Genomic DNA, 19,110 nt, shown 5'->3' with positions numbered 1-19,110 from the left:
CGCCCCCTCTCAATGAGTTATCCCTCACTGTCCTCTTCATACCTTTTCAGTCTACATGTACTACCTCATTTTGGGACTGTGGTGTGTTGTTTGATTAACGTTGTTTAACCATACAGGATCTGTCTGTCCAAGGACAATCTCTGGTAATTTTCCCAGTGGGTGCAAAGGGCAAGATGGATGTGAGCTCTTTGTGTCTGTTTTGTGTGATATTAAAATAATCATTTGCTTTAGAATAATCATCTCTCGCACAGGAAATATGCCAGGTACCTTTGTTTCTGAAGGTTTTTAAACAGATGGCCCACAACTTGGAAAAGCAACTTTTATGCACTACTACTCCCCAAATCCCCTATTCAGCCCAGCTAGTAGACATACTGACTGAGGGTTTCTGGGAGTTGTAGTTCAGAAATAACTTTACAAGCTCTGAGATGAACACATTTAGAATCAGATTGTTAAAAGTGATGAAAGGGGAGAAGATTCTGTGTAGAAAGAGGAACAGATTATATGAAGGGCACTGCCCTATATTTGTCCAGACAAGGACATTACAATTTACAAGACAAGGCTCATTTACACATGCATGCATATATCATTAGATTTCTCATCGCTCAATGATTCTGCCACTAAATGTGTAAACTGCCTATATGAAAACATGTTGTATTTCAAATGATGTTAAGAGGTAATATGAGTTCTTTGTGATACAAGCATTTCTGAACATTCCATTAATGAAGTGCTCACACCAAAACAAAATAAAAAAGCAATTTGAATTATGATGTAGTGCTCTCTATGGTTTCTCCTCTGTCAGTTGATGCAGTTTGTGTGTATAATCATATTTAAATCAGTAGATTCAGATTCTCTATAGAAATCTTATAATGACCATATTGAATTCTTCTTTTTCAGTTCACTGCTGCTAACCCTACTGAAGCTATGGACTGGGTGGACCAGATCCTATTTCTGCTAAAAGGTAAGTCACTAATGACAGATCAGTGACATTTATTAATGGGCTAGACTTGTGATTCACATATGTGTGTATATCACTTGGTTACTTATCACTTGATAACACACTGTTCAGTGTGACAAATTCTGTGTTTAAGGGAATATATAAAGATATGAAGGTTATATCTGTGTGGTGTCACATGCCACCTTGAACGTTCCTGAAGTTGTATGGTTCCAGAAGCTAAGCAAATTGGACCTGCTTGGTATTTGAATGGGAGACCATCAGAAAATACTATGAATTTCCAGGGGAAAGTACGATGGAATCCTGCCAGAAGATCTGCTGCCAGTCATAGTTGACAGTTCTAGGAGTTTATCGCATGTCACTTTTCACTCAATCTAGGCATGGTCTTGAATGGGTGAAAACGGGTGCTATCACACAGAAAAATGCTGCCAGTGGGAGACTACAAACCATCCCCCTGCTCAGCTTAGCCTGCCCATTTTGCAAGGATGGAAGCTTTCTGTACTTCAAAATGGGCAGGTTAAGCATACCTGGGGGATGGCTTGTAGTCTCCAAGCGGCATCAGTGGTGTTTTGCTGTGCAATAACACCCATTTTCACCCGTTCAAACCCGTTCCCAGCCTGTGCCTGGATTGGGTGAAAAATGATGTGTGATAATCTCCCTAGACTAGATGGACCAATGGCCTGATACAGTATAAAGCAGTTTCCTATGTTCCTGTGTTGCTAGTCATTACTATATTGTATTCTTCAAGTGATGTCTTGAGTATTTCCAAACAGACAGCTCTTAGTGCTGCTGATAAAAGACACTGTGCAGCAAATTCCTCCAGATGACGTCTGGACCCAATCCATATGTGAATGAGGCAGATGAGACCATGTCATTGGGTGAATGATAAAAGCTATGTTAGGAAGTACCCTATATCAGTTATTCAGGCAAGGTCTTGAATCTAGGGTTGAGCAGGATATAAATTCCAGACTACAGGGAGCCCTCCTTTCTTAGGTAGGACTATGTTACCTCTCAGCTTTTTTTAAACTCCTGAGAACCATCGCTTTCATGTCTTTGTTTTCAACAGATTTCTTATCCTTATACAGTAAACCAGGCAAACATTCCTAAGAATCCTAGCTTTTGTGTCTGTTTTTTGAAATAGAGGTCTGTTCCTCAGCCAGAAATCCATGTAAACATGGTGATAAGCTTGTCTATAAGTCTCAGAAAACAGAGGGCAATCTTTAATCAGAAACATCAGTATAGATATATCTCTCAAGATGCCATTGGTGTGTGTTTCTGTGGTATGCACATACATAAACACCTACATATTTTTTTTAAAAAAATTAATTTATTGTTTTTTGGGAAGGAGTTATTCTACCCATTTAATCAATAATATTTACATTTATGTTTTCATTTCCTAGAAAGAAAATTGTGTTCATTAAAGTTATTCTTTTTTTTTTATTTGCACAAAAATAATGCATTCTATCAATGGGTGGCATCAACTGACCCCCTCCTCTTCTTACTTAATCCACTTAACTATCACTTCTCATGCTATCAGATGTGGAGGAACCAACAGGTTTTTTCCTCAGTGTGCCAGGAACTAGTACCACATTTGTGCCCAATGACTTCAACTGTTTCTTTTCTGGAAGCTCACTGTGGACCAGCTGATGACTTCTTCAGCAACACCAGTTCACAGGCTATCACTTTTAGTAGCCCTGAACTAAAAACACAATTATTTAACATTAACTTCACTTCCTAACAGGGTGTTAATTGCCACATGGCCTAGATAGGACTTCTCCTGCCCAGTCGTCTTTACACTCTATAGAAGTTGAAAAGGGAAGAAGATGGCAGAAAGCCAGATGCTGTGACATGTCTAAGGGCCAAGGAGGAGTGCAGGCAAGATAGAGAGTAGAATGTTCTTGGCATTATTGAATACAGTGTGGAAACAGTGATGGAAAGGGGAGAAGAGAATTCACATATCCCAGGGACATAGTCAAGATCACCTAACAGAGGGTGCATCCACACTACACAGTTATAGCAGTTTGATACATCATGGAGCCATTCTATGGAATCCTGAGATGTGTAGTTTGATGAGTAGTCTGACTGGAATTCTCTGTTAGAGAGTTCTAGAGCAGTTATTCTCAAGCTTTGTTCCTATGGATGTTTTGGACTTGAAATACCAGAAGCCCCAGCTAGATAGAGTGGTCCATAGTCAGGCTTTCTGAGCACTGTGTAAGATGAATGTGTGAGTTCTGACTTAAACCCAGAGCTAAAGAACCAAGGAATGGTGTTTTAAAACAAGCTAAAGAATGGGAGTTGATTTGAATTGCAAAATATTTTGAAGGACAATTGATCTAGTGCACTTCTGTGAACTATAGCATGAGAGCTCAGTAGCAGACAATTCCAAATACATCCCCAAACTATATTTTCCAGGAATCTGTAGGATGAACATGGTACTATTACAGTGGTCACAAACTGTGATAACTGAATAGTGTAGATACACTCAAAGTTTAGTTATAAGTCACAGTGTCATACTTATAATGATGAAAGTAAACCAGGGTAACTTTCCCACCTTTTCTGTATTTTACATATGGCTGTGAGTCCTAATTCTCTGAAGTATTTATTGATATGAGATAAAAGTCTGGTAGCTCTTTCAGATTAATTAATTTAGAGGTCCAAGAATGTGACCACATAGAAGTGGTACAAGACAGAGCAAAGAATGAAATCTGAGATATGCCCTCTTCCTTTCCTCCTGCCCAACACACACATTTTATTATTTTGGTTGAGTTATTTTTTAAGCTACTACTTTATTTGCACCTCATCTTCCCTGAGCATTTGTTTCAGACACAAAATAAAACCCTGATGATAGCGACATTGGAGGTGTGGTGGGTTAATTGAAAAGTAAACTGGCACCTTCTTTGCTGAAGGTATCTTGTGGGTTGTGGAGCATGTGTGTTCTCAAAGTGCCCTCTGCTGGTCTGTATTGACATTTGTTTTAAAGGGCTATGGTGTGTGTGTGTGTGTGTGTGTGTGTGTGTGTGTACGTACGAAAAGATGTGCTAGTTTTCATAGAACATGGAAGTGGGGAGAGACAAGAAATTAATTCCCTCTCAACTCTGAGGCAAAATCATCTACACATCATACCCACCAACCTAGCATCATTACCCAAATTAATTCAGACCACAGCAGGCAGGAACTAAAATAGCAGACCACAGCAAGCTACCTGCTAAGCAGAAGTCTCCAGAAATAGCTTCAGGAATATTCTTGTTGGAGGAAGGAGTCTCCCCTCTCCCCGAACAAGCTTGCCATAAGGGCAGAGGGCAGTTTCAGAAGCTTTTTAGAAGCCTGTTTCACCAATTGCTTCAACCTCCGTTAAAGCACATGAAATGGGAAGGATATTGGCTACACTAGCTATTGAATCTAAGTACATCGCCAGTTAGACATCCAAGATTCCTTAAAATGGAGCCATGATAGAGTAGTAGTACAGATCCAACCAGGTTTCACTACTAGGCCATGCGCCTGGGTCCATTCATGTTATATAGAACATGTAACATGGCAAGCTGTTACCTATAGGCACAGGCACAGTTGCTTCTGAGAAACCTTAGCCAGCTAGCCTCCATGCCCAAATATTCAAGGCTATGGGTCTCAGACTATAGGAAATGTTGCCTTTCCCAGGTTAAACCCAACACATTTCTTTCTAGTGAGAGCCACAGATTCAATGCATGGGTTCACACAATTTGTGTAATTATATTTAAACAAATGGGTTCTTGAACAGATTAAACCAGAACTCTCCCTGGAAGCCAAGATGATGAAACCAAGGCTATTGCCCACATCATGACAAGGCGTGATTCACTCAAAAAGACAACAATGCTAGGAAAGGTGGAGGGCAGTAGAAAGAGAGGAAGACCACACACCAGATGGTTAGATTCAATTAGGGAGGCCAGTGGCCTAAATCCACAGGACTTAAGCAGAGCAGTGGAGGATAGTGGGACTTAAAGATGTCTCATCCACAGGATCGCCATGAGTCAGGACTGACTGGAGGGCAGCTAACAACAAGAAAACAGTCAATGTTGAATTTCTTCTAAACAATTTCCTAATTAGCAAAAAAAATTTTCATAGGAATTAAACTGCATTGCAGGGCCACAGAGCCTGTGTTCATCTAAAGCAGTGGTCCCCAAACAGTGCCCTTTAAGAAATTTTGGGCATGTTGGCCAATAGTTTCTGAAATCCAAAAGGCTTGGAGGCATCTCATCCATAAAATTGCCGTGAGCCAACTTGAGGGCAGTTAACCACAACAACAACAATCAGGGCTCTTTTCTCTATTATATCTCCATATCCTTTCTGTCATTGCAACCTTTGTTCATGCTAAAACCTTTTCACACATAGCACTTGACACTGCCCACCTATTGCCACCTCGTACCACTCATTCCCCCCCCTACAGAAATATACCTTAAAAGCAGATTTAGTTTTAAAAGGTTTTTCTTCTTGGGGGAGAGAACTTCCTTATTCGGGATAGACTGGATTAACTGCTGGCAGATGAAAGCTGTCACCTAAAGTAGCTATTAATTACCAGCAATTAATCAAGTCTGCAGACATGAAAAAAGTGTAAGTGTGCCAGAGAGAGAGAGAGGTTCAAGAACTGGGTGACTCTCCTGGACAAGGAGGCGGGGTAGTGGGCAGTGAGCATTTTTCCCTTCTCAGCTTCCATCCCTTCTCCTTCTCCCTGATTACTAGAAAGCAAAGGGTACATAAGCCACATTCACAACACTCCCACTGACCACACCTTGACTACCCAAAATTGACATAAAAGCACAATTTAACTTACACAGAGGAAATCGTAGCACAAGAGAAGTGGTAAAGGAGGTCATTATTGAGTTTTCTGTTTTAATAAAAAGAAATAATTTCCAAATGATCTTCCATAGGATAACAACAGAAGGGCTACTGCATCGTGCAATAAGTCTTAGGCCAGTGATGGCAAACCTATGGCACACGTGCCAGAGGTGGCACTCAGAACCCTCTCTGTGGCCACACAGGCTGTCACCCTAGCACAGAGTTTGCCAGAGTTTCCTACTAGAAAGCCAGAGGGATGTGGCACTTTGCAATAATTAAGTGGGGTCTGGGTTGCAGTTTGGGCACTCGGTCTGTAAAAGGTTCACCATCACTGGCTTAGGCAATAGTGGGACTAATATGTTGCTATGACAGTATAACACTATAGTGCAATAAAGTGCTAAACTTCGTTTCAATGTTTTTAGCCTTGTGAATTGCTGCTACCAGGAATTGGAGTATAGGAGACCAAGGCATGATTCACTGGGAGAGGGTATAATTTCCAGAAATAGATCTGTTTCAGCAGGGCTAAATTATATTCCTTCAAAGCAGGGGTTCCCAACCTTTTTGACTTGTGGAGCCTTTTTTAGAATCACTTTCTATGGCAGAGCCTCTAAGAGGCCTATCCTATGTCTTACAAGTTAATAGTGTTTAGGAGTAGTGTTCAGTTTTTATTTCTTTCATTTTCCTGGAGTGGCTGCGGAGCACCTGGGAAGTGCATGCAGAGCCCTGAGGGCTCTTTGGAGCACAGGTTGGCTGTGCTACTCATTTTGCCATATGATAGCTCAATTTAAGGACAGAATTTGTTCTTTCCCCTATTCTTATCTGTAATCATAAAAGTTGTGCAGAAAAATAGAATTTGGGCCTGTAGTGAAAGTTAAGAACCCAACATGCACCTGTCAGAGAACAAAGTTTGGAAGTATTACTTTTTGAGATTACAAGTCCCAGAACCCCTACCACTGTGGCCTGGAAGGTAAAGGATGAGAACTCTGGCAGAGAAGAACCTCCATCCAAGTTCTTTCAACCCCATATCTTACCAGCTGAAAATAATTGTGTGGATTGATCCTAAGAAACGGCAACAATTAGCCTGTGTTGCCCATGTTATTGTTGTTTTCCTCTTTATTTTACCTCTTCCGTTATGAGTCCTCACCTCCTTACTTCCCGTTTTCTCCTAGATATGAAGTCCTTTGTTATCCCCTGTGAGGAGGAAGATGATGACAACCATGACAAAGAGAAGGCCTATGATGATATAGACAGCTTTGACTCGCCCAGTGTAACCCTTCATCAAGAAACCACTTTGGATCTGGAGGAAGAGAATGCCAAAGAACAGAGTGATGAGTGCATTTATGAAATCCTTCCAGGTGAACTGTCTTTCCATGCTTGTGGAGCTTTTGTATTGGGAGTCAGATCTTTGATCTCAGCTTGGAAGAGTTAGGGTTTTTGCTGGCTGGAGGATCTGAGAGAACTAACTTTCCGAAGCTGTGTTTTCTTCTATCTAACCAACCATTATTTACTCTCAGGGGTTTCTAATGTCCATCTCATCAATGATGTTCTTATTATAATAATTTCTTCTTGCCCTTGGCATGCCTATTTAAAATATTACTTGTTGTTGTGTGCCTTCAAGTTGTTTCCAAGTTATGGCAACCCTAAGCAAATTTACTGGGTGACCTTGGGCAAGTCACATGCTTTCAGCCTCAGAGGATGGCAATGGCAAACTTCCTCTGAACAAATTCGCCAAGGAAACCTCATGCTAGGGTCATCATAAGTGGAAATCACTTGAAGGAAATCCACTGGGTGATCTTGGGCAAGTCACACACTCTGAGCCCCAGAAAACCCTATGATAGGTTTGCCTAACAACAAAGACAAACCTATCATAGGGTTTTCTGGGGCTCAGTATCTGTTACTTGCCCAAGATCACCCACTGGATTTCCACGATTGAGCGGGAAATTCTACCCTGGTCTCCAGTGTTGTAGTCCAGTGCTCAAACCACTACACCACACTGGCCCAGACATCTTATAGATGTTATTTGACTTTTTAATCTCCAGCACTTAAGCACCTGCAGTTTCTTTTATCTTAATACACTAGCAGACAACCAAACATTATGTCATAAAACAATTTCCTCTCCCACAGTCTTTCTCTCTCCTTTTGGAAGTCAGATCTTTTTCCTCTTTGCCTTCATGTAAAACTTAATTCTGTTTGACATTGTTATTCTCACTCTTACCATATCATTACAACAACTTCTCTAATAACCACTGTTTAAGTCATCACCTTCCTTGTGCAAATTCAGTTCCTCCAAAATTTGACACCTGTCACTCAATCTTCATACAGTACCTCTTACCACTGTTGTAGTTATGGGCTTTGAAATTAACTCTGAGTTATAGCACCCCTCTTGTAAAGTTCTCTTGGTGTGATTTACCATATGGACTCATGTATAATTCAAGAGCAGAGTGTGGGGCCAAAATTATGGATTTGATATGACCTGTGGATAAGTTGAGAGTAAAACATATGGGCATGTAACAAAGGATGTAAAAGATGAAGCAAAGGAAAATGATGTCAAAGAATGTACAAAATTCTGGCAGGCATAACTGTTTGTATTCACCCTAAAGACATGATGGATGAAGAGGGAACTACAATAAATGGTGGCTGTATGGTGTATGCAGGAAGTGACCAGGCATAGGCAGGGCTAAAAAAAAACATGCACATGTCAGAAAAGATGTAAAGGCAAAACTTAAGGTATAACATTAATTCCTATCAAAAATGGAATCACCTCCTTATCTGAAGCATCGACTCTACTCTCTTGGTGCAAAGCTACGACTACCGCTATTTCCCCATCCAGACATTTAAAAAGGCCAGAAGCAGTACTGCAGCTGAGAGAGTAGAGAAGGTTAGTGCTTCTTTTAGCTCTTTCATTTTATCACTCTACTCAGAGAAGGGAAATTTTCCTTTTTTAATAAGAGTCATGGTGCATTACTTACATCGACCCATGAATAAGTTGACCCAAGTTTGTTTGGTCAGTTTTTGATTAAAATTTCTACAGTTATACATGCGTATACACAGTATTCAGAGGAAATTTGGCTTTCCTCTGAGGCTGAGATACCGTGTCCTGCCAAGGTCACCCAGTGAGTTTCTGTGGCTCGGTGGAAAAACATGGGTTCACAGAATCCTAGTCTGGCACCCCAAACACTACATCACAAACAATATAACATTACAGGAGCATCATGTCTTTTACCTCAGGCAGCAAAACATCTCAGGCTTGTCCTGTCTCCTGCTCTGTCATTTCCTAAGTTTATTCTATTTTCTTGACTGTTGACAGGCTCTCTTATTTTGGTTCATCTGCAACTGCAGAGAACAGCAGAAGTAAAACAAAGGGGTAGTCAAGGGAGCTGTGTGAATCCTCCTTACATTGTTTTTGGCATTCCAGAAGGAAAAGGAACTTCCCTTGCCAAACAAGTTCAATGCCAGTTGGGGAGCAGTTGTGGAGAATAGATTTAAGACTTCAGTAAGGGCAGCAGAGGTAAACACACACACACACACACACACACTTTTTTGTTGTTTTTAAAGCTGGGGGTCAAGGAATACATAATGCTATGCTGAAATACTAAATTGTATATTTGTATAGCATCTCAGCAGACTAAAAAAGAAAAGAAGAAAGTGAGAACATAGCTCTGGGTGTTGAGCATCCCTTTGAATTAGGGCCTGAACAGACAGGCCACTTTGGAGCTTTGCTGTTTAAATGATGCATGTGTCCTAAGAGGCTGGATGCTGCTCCAAAGCCATGCTCCAGTCCTAAGGACTGGAGTGCAGCTTTGGCGCAGCTTCCGGCCTCTTAAGATGTGTGTGTCATTTAAATAGCATACCTCGAAAGTGACCCGAAGCAGCTTATTTTGGCCTGTCTGTTCAGACCCTTAGTCTCCACTTGGAGAAAGCACCATAGAAATGAAGCTGTTCTCTTTCAAATGTTAGATTCAATAGAGCAAATAGAGCAGCTCTTGACATTCTCATGGATCCTAAGAGTGTCCAGTCACAATAAAACACAGCTCTTTGCCTCTGTCAAGACAGAAAGTTGTTACAAACGGTTTCACTGCCTCTCCCACTATCTCTGTTCAGTTTGACATTCTGAAAGCAGGGGAGAGATTTCCAGGCCATTAAGGAAAACATCCCTAGTCATTAACACTCTTTTGTCAAGTCCCTGATTACCCATTAGTCTGTCAGGTGAAACCAAAGTGATAGGGCCTATTCATGCTAATCAAGACAACAGAACTCATAACAATATTTTGATGTGAATATTCATTTACTCTCTGTTTAGATGTGGATGGCAAAACAGCCTCAGTCTGCATCACCATCATGTCCAATGCACACAGAATGGCAAAGCAGATTTGCTTTGCCAGTCAGATTAGGGTTTCTTCAGTATCTACATGCAGCAAGCTTGGCATGCATACATGGAGGGCAGGAAGAATCTACATTTCTGCACATAGATCTATCCTCATTTTATGTGTTTGCATCAGATCCCATAAGGATGGGTTGCACTAACAGCTTTCTGTATGTGAAACATTCCTGCTATTCAGAAGAGGACTACCACACCAGAGAGAAAGAAGAATTTTGGTGCTACCTTTTGATTACAGCTTTGGAGCTATGAAATAGCTACATGTGCTTTTCCTGTACGGAACATTCTGAAATCCAGTAATCCACTACAAGAAGGGGTTTAAAGAGCAAATTTCTGCAGACAACTCAGACAAGAAAACCAAGCCAAATGCTGCAGAGTTTATTTTATTTTTTAGTAAATTCTTACTAAAAGGGAATTCATCTTGTCACAGAAGCATTGAACATTCAGATCCTGAATGGGAGCTGTCCACTGAGATCTCCCACAAAATCTTTAAAATTGGTCTCAGTTTCACCCAGCATCTTGTTTTTATTTTTAGATCAGAAGCTAAAACTAGGGTTATACTTGTGGGTCAGTATGGATTTTATTCTCCTCTCCAGCCATTCTCACTTCTCAAAACTGGCTGCAGAAGATTGCCTAACCCTTCGGAGCCATTTTGGGGGACATATAGAAGGCTCTAGTGGGGAATCTCTTCTCCCTGTTTCACTGGATTCTGCTGTTCTAAAAGGAGAAATCCACTAGTAGATACTGCTCTGGGAGAGGCACAAGTGGCTGGTCTGTAACTCTAACCATCCCTGACTTTGGGAACTGCTGGGTTCAGCTGGTGGATCCAAACACATCTGGAAAGGCAGGATTCCTCACTCCTGTGTAAGGCTACTGGACCTGGAAAAAAAAGTGGGGGAGTCATGCAATGGTCATACTGGCATTTCTTTGCTGCCAAGGAACAGAAAGTATCTGTGCATGTGTACAAATTGTCTTACTACTGCAGTCATAGCAGCCAATGTCTATATACTTGGACTTGAGAATACTTGTGGTGGGAAAGCATGAGTCCTGTGTAGTTTTAGCCCCAACACACAAACACATTTATACTTTTATTAAGGTGAGTTACACCCTTTTGTAATGCAAATTGCATTTGTAACGCCCAAATTGCAAAGGGAAGCCCTTCAAGACATCTGGTATTGAATGCAAAGACATCAAGTTGGAATAGTGGTTGCAAGGACTGCAGATGGGCTACAGACTTAGGACTTTATCACACTAGCCTGAAAAGGTACCACAGTCATGTTAGTGTAAGAAATGTAAACATACCAGTTTGGGGACAATCATTTTTGCACCATTCAGCTCTTCAAATATGCCATGGTGCTGCTATAGTCCTGGGCTCATGCTTTTGCATGGTGGCCTACATAACCCCACCTTCCTGCCCTATGCCTTTTCCAGCATGCCTTTCAATCTGTATTTTAATTATTATTTTATTTTCAGTTGTGCAATCATAGCAATTGATTAAGTAAAGAAAAGAAAAGAAATAAAAAGGAAAAAAACAGCTTGCTTGGGAATAGCAATAGTACTTACATTTCTATGCTGCTTTATAGTGCTAAGCACTCTCTAAGCAGTTTACATTGTGTTAGCCAATTGCCCCCAACAAGCTGGGTACTCATTTTACTGACCAAAAAAGGATGGAAGGCTGAATCAACCTGGAGTCCTGCAGAATCAAACTGAAAACATTCTGGCTGCAGTGGCGGTATTTAACCACTGTGCCACCCATGAGATGGAGGGAACAAAATGAGAGAGGAACAGAATTACATCCACTCTCACCACATGACTGCCTGCATATCGGAACTGCAATAGGAGGAATTTATCACACATGAAGCAACCATGGAAAAGCAGCACTATTGGGAGACATTGATGGGTTTTGCCCATCAATGAAAAGGAGCATTCCAGGAACAGATGGAAGACAAAGCTACTACAGAACAGACATAGCTACAGGATAGACACAGCGTGCTAAGGTACGGCCACAACACTATTTTCTTGCTGTAATTCCATTTTGGCAGCCTCATGTGATACTACATCCTTAATCCAGAGGTACTTGTACACAGCAGAGCACATAAAATGCATGCAGATGACCAGTAGCATCAGAATAGAAATAACTGTTCCTCAGAAAGAGATGGATAAATAAACAACTTCATCATACAGCATGTCTGCTTACTTCCACTCACCTGGATGCAAAAAGGCAAGACTTGTCCAAGGGCATGACTCACTGGCAGCTGGTGGCTGCAATGTCACTGGGACAGTGAATCCATTCTGGGTTTTTATCTGAACTCTAAAGGGACTATCAGAAATTCTGGACCCAATCTCCAGAATGTGTTCATCATCTTGGACAATTAAGTTAAAGCAAAGACTACAAAGGAAAGAAGACTAAATGCCAGATGGCTGAACTCAATCCAGTAGGCCACAGGTCTGAATCTACAAGATCTAAGCAAACCAGTGGAGGATAGGGGCTTGGAGATGGCTCAAGTTCCCCATGAGTTGGGGCCATCAGGACAGCAGTTAACAACTACTGTATAGAGCTTTAATGATGGAGCAATGACATATCCTAAACATTTCTAGAATAGCCCTATAGAAGGTATGTGTCCATATAAATTGCTAAATACTGTGGCCAATCACATCTGTATGCAAGCTAATAGAATTATATCAGTATCCTTGCCATATGATTCACCTAGACATGTGCTGAAGTGCACATGTTGGAAATGAAACTTCTGCATCTGCCCTCCTTACATGTGTATAGCAGTATTCCAAATGCTCTGCACATACCAGTTCCTATTGTAGAATCACAGTAGGTGGATTGGAACAGAAGAACAGCACTGTATCATTTCTTACATGAGAAGAAGACACTCTGAACCTGTTCAGAGGTACTAGCTTCCTTTTTTAATACATTCTAGGATTCAGCTTTGAGACCCAGCTGAGATGCTGGTCTGGATTACTTGATAACTGGAGCAAAGTAGATTCCTTCCATGATCTTGCAGGCAATCTTTTCCCTCACAACCCCCCATTTTCTGTCCATTTTCAAACTCAGTGATTCTGAAGACTTCTGAAGCCAGGTCTTCATGCAGCTTACAGCTATAGAGGCAAACTCATTTCTACATCCCTTCCACAACTCTCCCAGCAATGTACTGGTGCAGGCCTGCATACAGGGCAGATCCTCCAAGGAGCTGTGTTTTAATGTTGCAATTTGATTCAATTTTCCACTCTATAAAATTACCCATCATTGTTCGTTGCCTCCTAACAGACACCTTCACTCTTAATTTAACAATCCTATCGAATTCTGCCTCGGAAATTGGAAAAATTTATCACCTGTGAAATTTTATTTTTCCTTGGTTGTATCTGTTTTTGTAAAACTTCATTAGCGACGATGACTTGCTGAGGAAATTATCTTTCTCTCTCTCTGTCTCTCTCATTCCTCTACTCTAGTCTCACTCTCTTCCATTCTTTAAAAAAAAAAAAGAAAGAAAGAAACATTCAACCACAACTGAGATTTTTATTTGCATAATAAAAAAAACATATTACACAAAACCGGAAACAAACACAACCTCTGATGAATTTTTAGTATTGCAGCATTGAATCAGACTTGCAGTTCATTTCACACAGCAGTGGTGGGCATTCCAGATGTTGTTGGACTGCAATTCCCAACAGGCCTAGCCAGCATAATGAATGGTGTGGGATAGTGCCAGTTGCTGCCCAGCAACATCTGGAGGGCCATGCGTTTCCAGCCCTGCCACATAGCATCCTGCTTACTGACATTGGGCTGCCAGTTACCGCAAAGACGCTCACAAAGAATCTATGAGGTTAACTTCCATGCCTCCCTGCATGTTTAGTCAAAGGAGTGCTGAACACAGAGACCACATTTTTTACTATCATGGCCACTATTAATCTTATCCTCTGTGTTTCCATGCAATCTATTTTAAACCCATTTTGGATTGTGGCCATCACAAAACTCCTGTGGCATTGAATTTAAGAGATTAATTGAAAAGTACTGCTTTGTATTAATCTTCAACGTACTGATAACAAGTGGGGTAGTCTTGTTGTCCCACTATATTGACAGCTGCTCCACCAGTACTCTTGAGAAGGGATCAAACCTTAGTGATAAAGCACAATGCTTTGCAAAGCAGAATGTGCTAGTTTCAGTCCCTGTCATCTCCAGTTAGATCAGGTACTCTGTAACATGAAAAACATGTGCTTGAAACCTCTGTTATTTCAAACCTTTTATATGGTTTCTGTCACCATTGTGGCTCTAAAACTCCATCTTGATCCTAGAAATTTTTGTGGTATATGCAACAGGAACATAATTACATTTACCAGTACAAATAGTTCTGAGCCACATCAAGTGCTCAGAGCTAAAATTTGAAGGGGCACTAGAAGCTATAATTGAGCAAATGTGTGGCACCATCAGTGGAAATCAGAGTGTGCAAAATGCAGCTCACTGGTGGCATGCAGCCCCTAGGACCATTTTTATGGCACCTGGGGCCTCCCAAGGATCTTCATATTTTGTAGATGCACTGATTATGAACAAGAATAATTCTCTTGAACAGATGGCAAATAGAAAACTCGGAGGAGTAAGCTTGGTTATATCAAACTAATTCTGAACAGAGCGAAAGAGAGTTTTGCCATCTCTAACCCTCCACAGATGTTCTTAAAGTAAGATGTATTTTATGATTTATAGTTAACCCACCCAAGACTTTGGAACTGGACCTTGCTGAAATCTCCTCACCTTATCCTACCTGGACACTTGAACTGATGTCATAGGATTCATCTAGTACAATATTTCGTCGCTTCACCTGACTGCTCAGGTGAATGCGACGGTCAAGAGCACCTGTTATCAGCTTCGGCTTATTCGCCAGCTGCGCCCATACCTGGCCCAGAGGGACCTAGAAACTGTTGTACATGCTCTGGTAACCTCGAGATTGGACTTCTGCAATGTACTCTACATGGGGCAACCCTTATATCAAACCCGGAAGCTACAGATGGTGCAAAACATGGCAGCCAGGCTGGTCACTGGTGTTTCCAGGACCAGCCATATAACACCGGTACTGAAAGATCTTCACTGGCTGCCCATTCGCTTCCGGGCCCAATATAAGGCGTTGGTGATTACCTATAAAGCCCTAAATGGCTTGGGTCCAGGATACCTGAAGGACCGCCTCTCCCCGTATATTCCGTCCCGCACCCTCAGAACATCCGGGCAGCTACTACTGAAGGTGCCTGGGGCTAGGCTTACCTCCGTCACAAGGCAGACATTTTCCATCGCCGCCCCGGCCCTTTGGAATACGCTGCCCGCCGAGCTCCGCTCAACTACCTCCCTGGCCCAATTTAAAAGGGAGTTGAAAACCTTTTTATTCCAGCTAGCATTCCCCGCATAAAAAATCCTGTGGGCCTCCCTCCTCTTCCGTGGCCATGAGGATGGGCTACTGGGGCTTTTGCTGGGTTTATTTTATTTTGCATATTGTATGGTGTTGTTTTTAACTATTGTACGTGTATTGTAATTTTATGTAAACCGCCCTGATCTATGGAAGGTGCGGTATATAAATAAAAACTTTATTTATTATTATTAATATTTGTGTTTAGAGTGTTGCAGTGAAGCAGCAAAGAGTACTCTACTAGCAAATTTATTGTGTCAAAAGTTTTCTTAACTTCTTGTCTCCTCCTTCCTGCTTGTAGCCTAAATATTGAGCTGTCTTTAACAATAGTGTTGGAGTCAATGTGTAGACTCCATTCTTCTTCACAGGCTTTTGTGTGAACTGAGCACGTTGTCCTGTACAATGCAGGAGGATTAATTTTGAATGCTTGCTGGCTCAGCCAACTGTATTCCACTTTGCCTGCAGTGGAATTGCTGTAGAATTCTGGGGTTTGTAGTTTATTCCCCATTACCATGTACATACAGATTTGAGAGCTGGACCAAGAAAATGTGGATAAGAAGAAAATCAACTCATTTGAGATGCAGTGCTGGAAAAGAGTACAGAGGACAGCCAAAACAACAAACAAATAGGTCCTCAAGCCTCCAATATCCTTAGAAGCCAAGATGATCAAATTGAGGTTGTTTGGCCACATCATGAGAAGGCATAGCTCATTTGAAAAGACATTAATTCTGGGGAAAGTAGAGGGTAAAAGAAAGAGTTGGATAGACTCAATCAAGGAGGTCACAGGACCAGATTGGAAAGACCTAAGCAGAGCAGCAAAGAACAGGGGATCTCAAAGATATCTCATCCACAGAGTCGCCAGAGTCGGGTCCACTTGAGAGCAAACAGTATAATCTGTTAAAGCTACAAGGCACTGTCTCTGCCTCCAGGCAATAAGCTGGACCTTGTGAGTGTAAAAGGGTGAAGAGAGCCAGGCTGGAAGACTAGTCAGCCTGTTGCTCATCTTCATTATGGAAGCAGGGCCAGTTTGCGGTTTGCTTGGCAGCACCTTCCTGAGGAAAAAACATCAGTGGCTTTCTTCCTGAAAGCTTCTATCTATCATACGCTTTTAGGGGATCCCTGCAGCTGGGAAAGCCTGGCATTTAATTATGATATTAATGTTTCAGCTGCTATCCTTCAGTTTGTCTGCCTTGGATTCCATTGTCTTGGCTTGCTGCCTGAAAATGATGCAGTGAGAGCCCCACTGAGCCAGCAGCCACTGCAGGACAACATGCTCAGCATACAGCTCTATACACGAGAAGAGCTTTCCTTCCTTCTCCACCCTTCTTATTGAGGCAACCATGGAGTAGAGCTCAGAAAGTTAGTTTTTGAAACAAACATTATGTAGTCAGAAAAGGAAATTTATCTGAGTTCTTACACAGAATGGATACTTTGTATGTAGATTGTTATTCCCTATAAGCTCCAGTTAAAAGGACCAGATAGAGAGCCAGAGTGGCACAGTGGTTTGAGTGTTTGACTATGACTCTGGAGACCAGGGTCTGAATCCCCCCTGAGACATGAAACCTGGGTGACCCTGGGTAAGTCACACACTCTCAGCTTCAGACGATGGCAATGGCAAACCCCATGGTCACCTTAGGGACACCATAAGTCAAAAGCTACCTGAAGGTGCACAAGGTGGTGATTCAAATCATTTCCCAATTATGGCAATCCTAAGATGAAGCTATCATGGGGTTTTCAGGGAGTGAGAACATGTGACTTGCCCAAGGTCACTCCGTGGTTGAACGGGGACTCGAACCCTGATCTCCAGAGTCATACTCCAATGCTCAAATTATTTTCCTCAAAACTCTAAAAAACCTGCAGTCTATCAGATTAAACAATAGAGCAGTGGTGGGAATGTGCAGCCTGCAGGTCACATGCCCCCACTATAGCCCTCAGATACCCCCCCCCAATACTTGGGAAAGAAATGTGGCCCCAAGATTTAGAATCCCAGCTGACAAAATCCTTAAGGAAGGCTGTTTCAGGGAGTGTACATTTGGGACAGTTGACATGATCTTTTCTTAAAACCAGAGGTAAATAAATGTGTGGATACTTGTTGAATGTTTGGGGAAAGGGATGAGTATGACTTTCTGTGATTACCCACACCTGCAGTAGATGGTGGAGTAGTTTGACTTGGTATAAGGCAACTTCTTCTTCTGTTTGTGCAAATCTTGCCTTCTTTGCAGAAGGGCATCTACAGCAGAACTTCTACCCTGATTGATTTGTGCCAGAAAACATTACACAAGCTGATTTATTCAGTCAGCCTGCAGGTGGACTTGCTTCCCTTGTCTCCCTCCAATGCAGTTTGATGAAATGGCTGCTGCTGGACTTTTGCATCAGAAACTTTAGATTTACTGTCAAGCATTTGGTGGCCATTTATGGTTTCCAGTGCAGAAGCAGAAGCAATTTTCATATACCCTACAGTCTCGGTTGCTACAAATCACATTCAGGTTCTGAGACCTTATATGTGAAAAAGAGATTTTTGCACTAGGCCCTGCAGCAGATGGTAGGGGACAGCCCAGGTTCACATTCACTCCTGCATCCTGATTCAGGTCCAATAAGTTGACTAGAGATTTCTGGATTCTTTTCTAATCCCTCTGTGATACCCAAAGTATATTTTCTTCCTTGTTTTCTTTGAATTCAGAAGATGGGAAACCTCAGATGTAGGCAGCCAAAGAGACTTTTCTGGTGAAATTTGGCTCGCTTTGGGGCCAAGAGCATGGACACAACAAACCGCCATGAATCCATTAAGAAAGCTCTACTAATGTGGTTAGCACAGCTTGAGAAGAGAAGAGTGCAGAGTTTCCAGTAAAGTTGAGAGAGAAAGCGAGACAGAGGAGTCTCCCTGGGGAAATGTCTGGGTCTCACTCTGCTAAACAGCTCTGCAGGCAATTTGAGCTGCTGGACAGAGAACAAGAGAGGCTGAATACTTACAACCCTTGATCAGGGAGACAGGGAGTTAGGGCAGTGTTGTCTAACATTTCAGAGAGTCTGGGGTTTAAACTGGGGAACTTATGACCTGTTTTGTGGACCCATTCTAGTGATCTGATTATGGGACTATCTGAGCAACACTGGATATTTTACTTAGCAAAGAGTATGAGCCTTTTAGATTAGTCAGATTTTTTCCATTTGTTTTAAAGACATAGGAAATTTACTTGCTTCACTCCTTCTCCCCATCCCATCTCTTCTTGTGCCCCCAAAGTCCTTAAGTACTATTAGATTTCCAGGGTGCTCACTGCATAGGCTTGCCATATTCTAGTCCCTCATATCCAGGCATCTAATTTGCATATGCAAATTATCATAATTATGCATATTATTAATTTGCATTCTGTGCAAATTCAACACATTAATCATTGCACTGTGTCGACCGTATGTTTTCAATCTCAGTACCAATACCAGAGTTCTTTTTTCCTTCTTTTCCCTGCTAGCTGATGTGAATAGAAGAAGGCTTCCAGGCAGCCTCAAGGGACTCCCTTTACTGTACTCTCTTGAGGCTGTTTGGAAGCAAAGTTCCACTGTGCTGCCTAGCCCTAGGT

At 41.8% G+C, this 19,110-nt stretch overlaps 1 protein-coding gene across 1 annotated transcript in view; it reads left to right on the top strand.

Moving 5' to 3' along the window:
- The window catches only part of SKAP1 (src kinase associated phosphoprotein 1), a 341,941-nt gene that overhangs the window by 256,448 nt on the left and 66,383 nt on the right, over positions 1–19,110 (top strand). Inside the window, exons 8-9 of the mRNA XM_042476003.1 lie at positions 895–958; positions 6,931–7,116. Of these exons, the coding sequence (XP_042331937.1) occupies positions 895–958; positions 6,931–7,116 (250 nt within the window). The remainder of the gene's footprint in view (positions 1–894; positions 959–6,930; positions 7,117–19,110) is intronic.

Source organism: Sceloporus undulatus, chromosome 6, assembly GCF_019175285.1.
Source record: "Sceloporus undulatus isolate JIND9_A2432 ecotype Alabama chromosome 6, SceUnd_v1.1, whole genome shotgun sequence".
NCBI lineage: Eukaryota > Metazoa > Chordata > Lepidosauria > Squamata > Phrynosomatidae > Sceloporus > Sceloporus undulatus.
The sequence above is the reverse complement of the archived record's forward strand: the minus strand, read 5'-3'. Positions and strand labels throughout refer to the sequence as shown.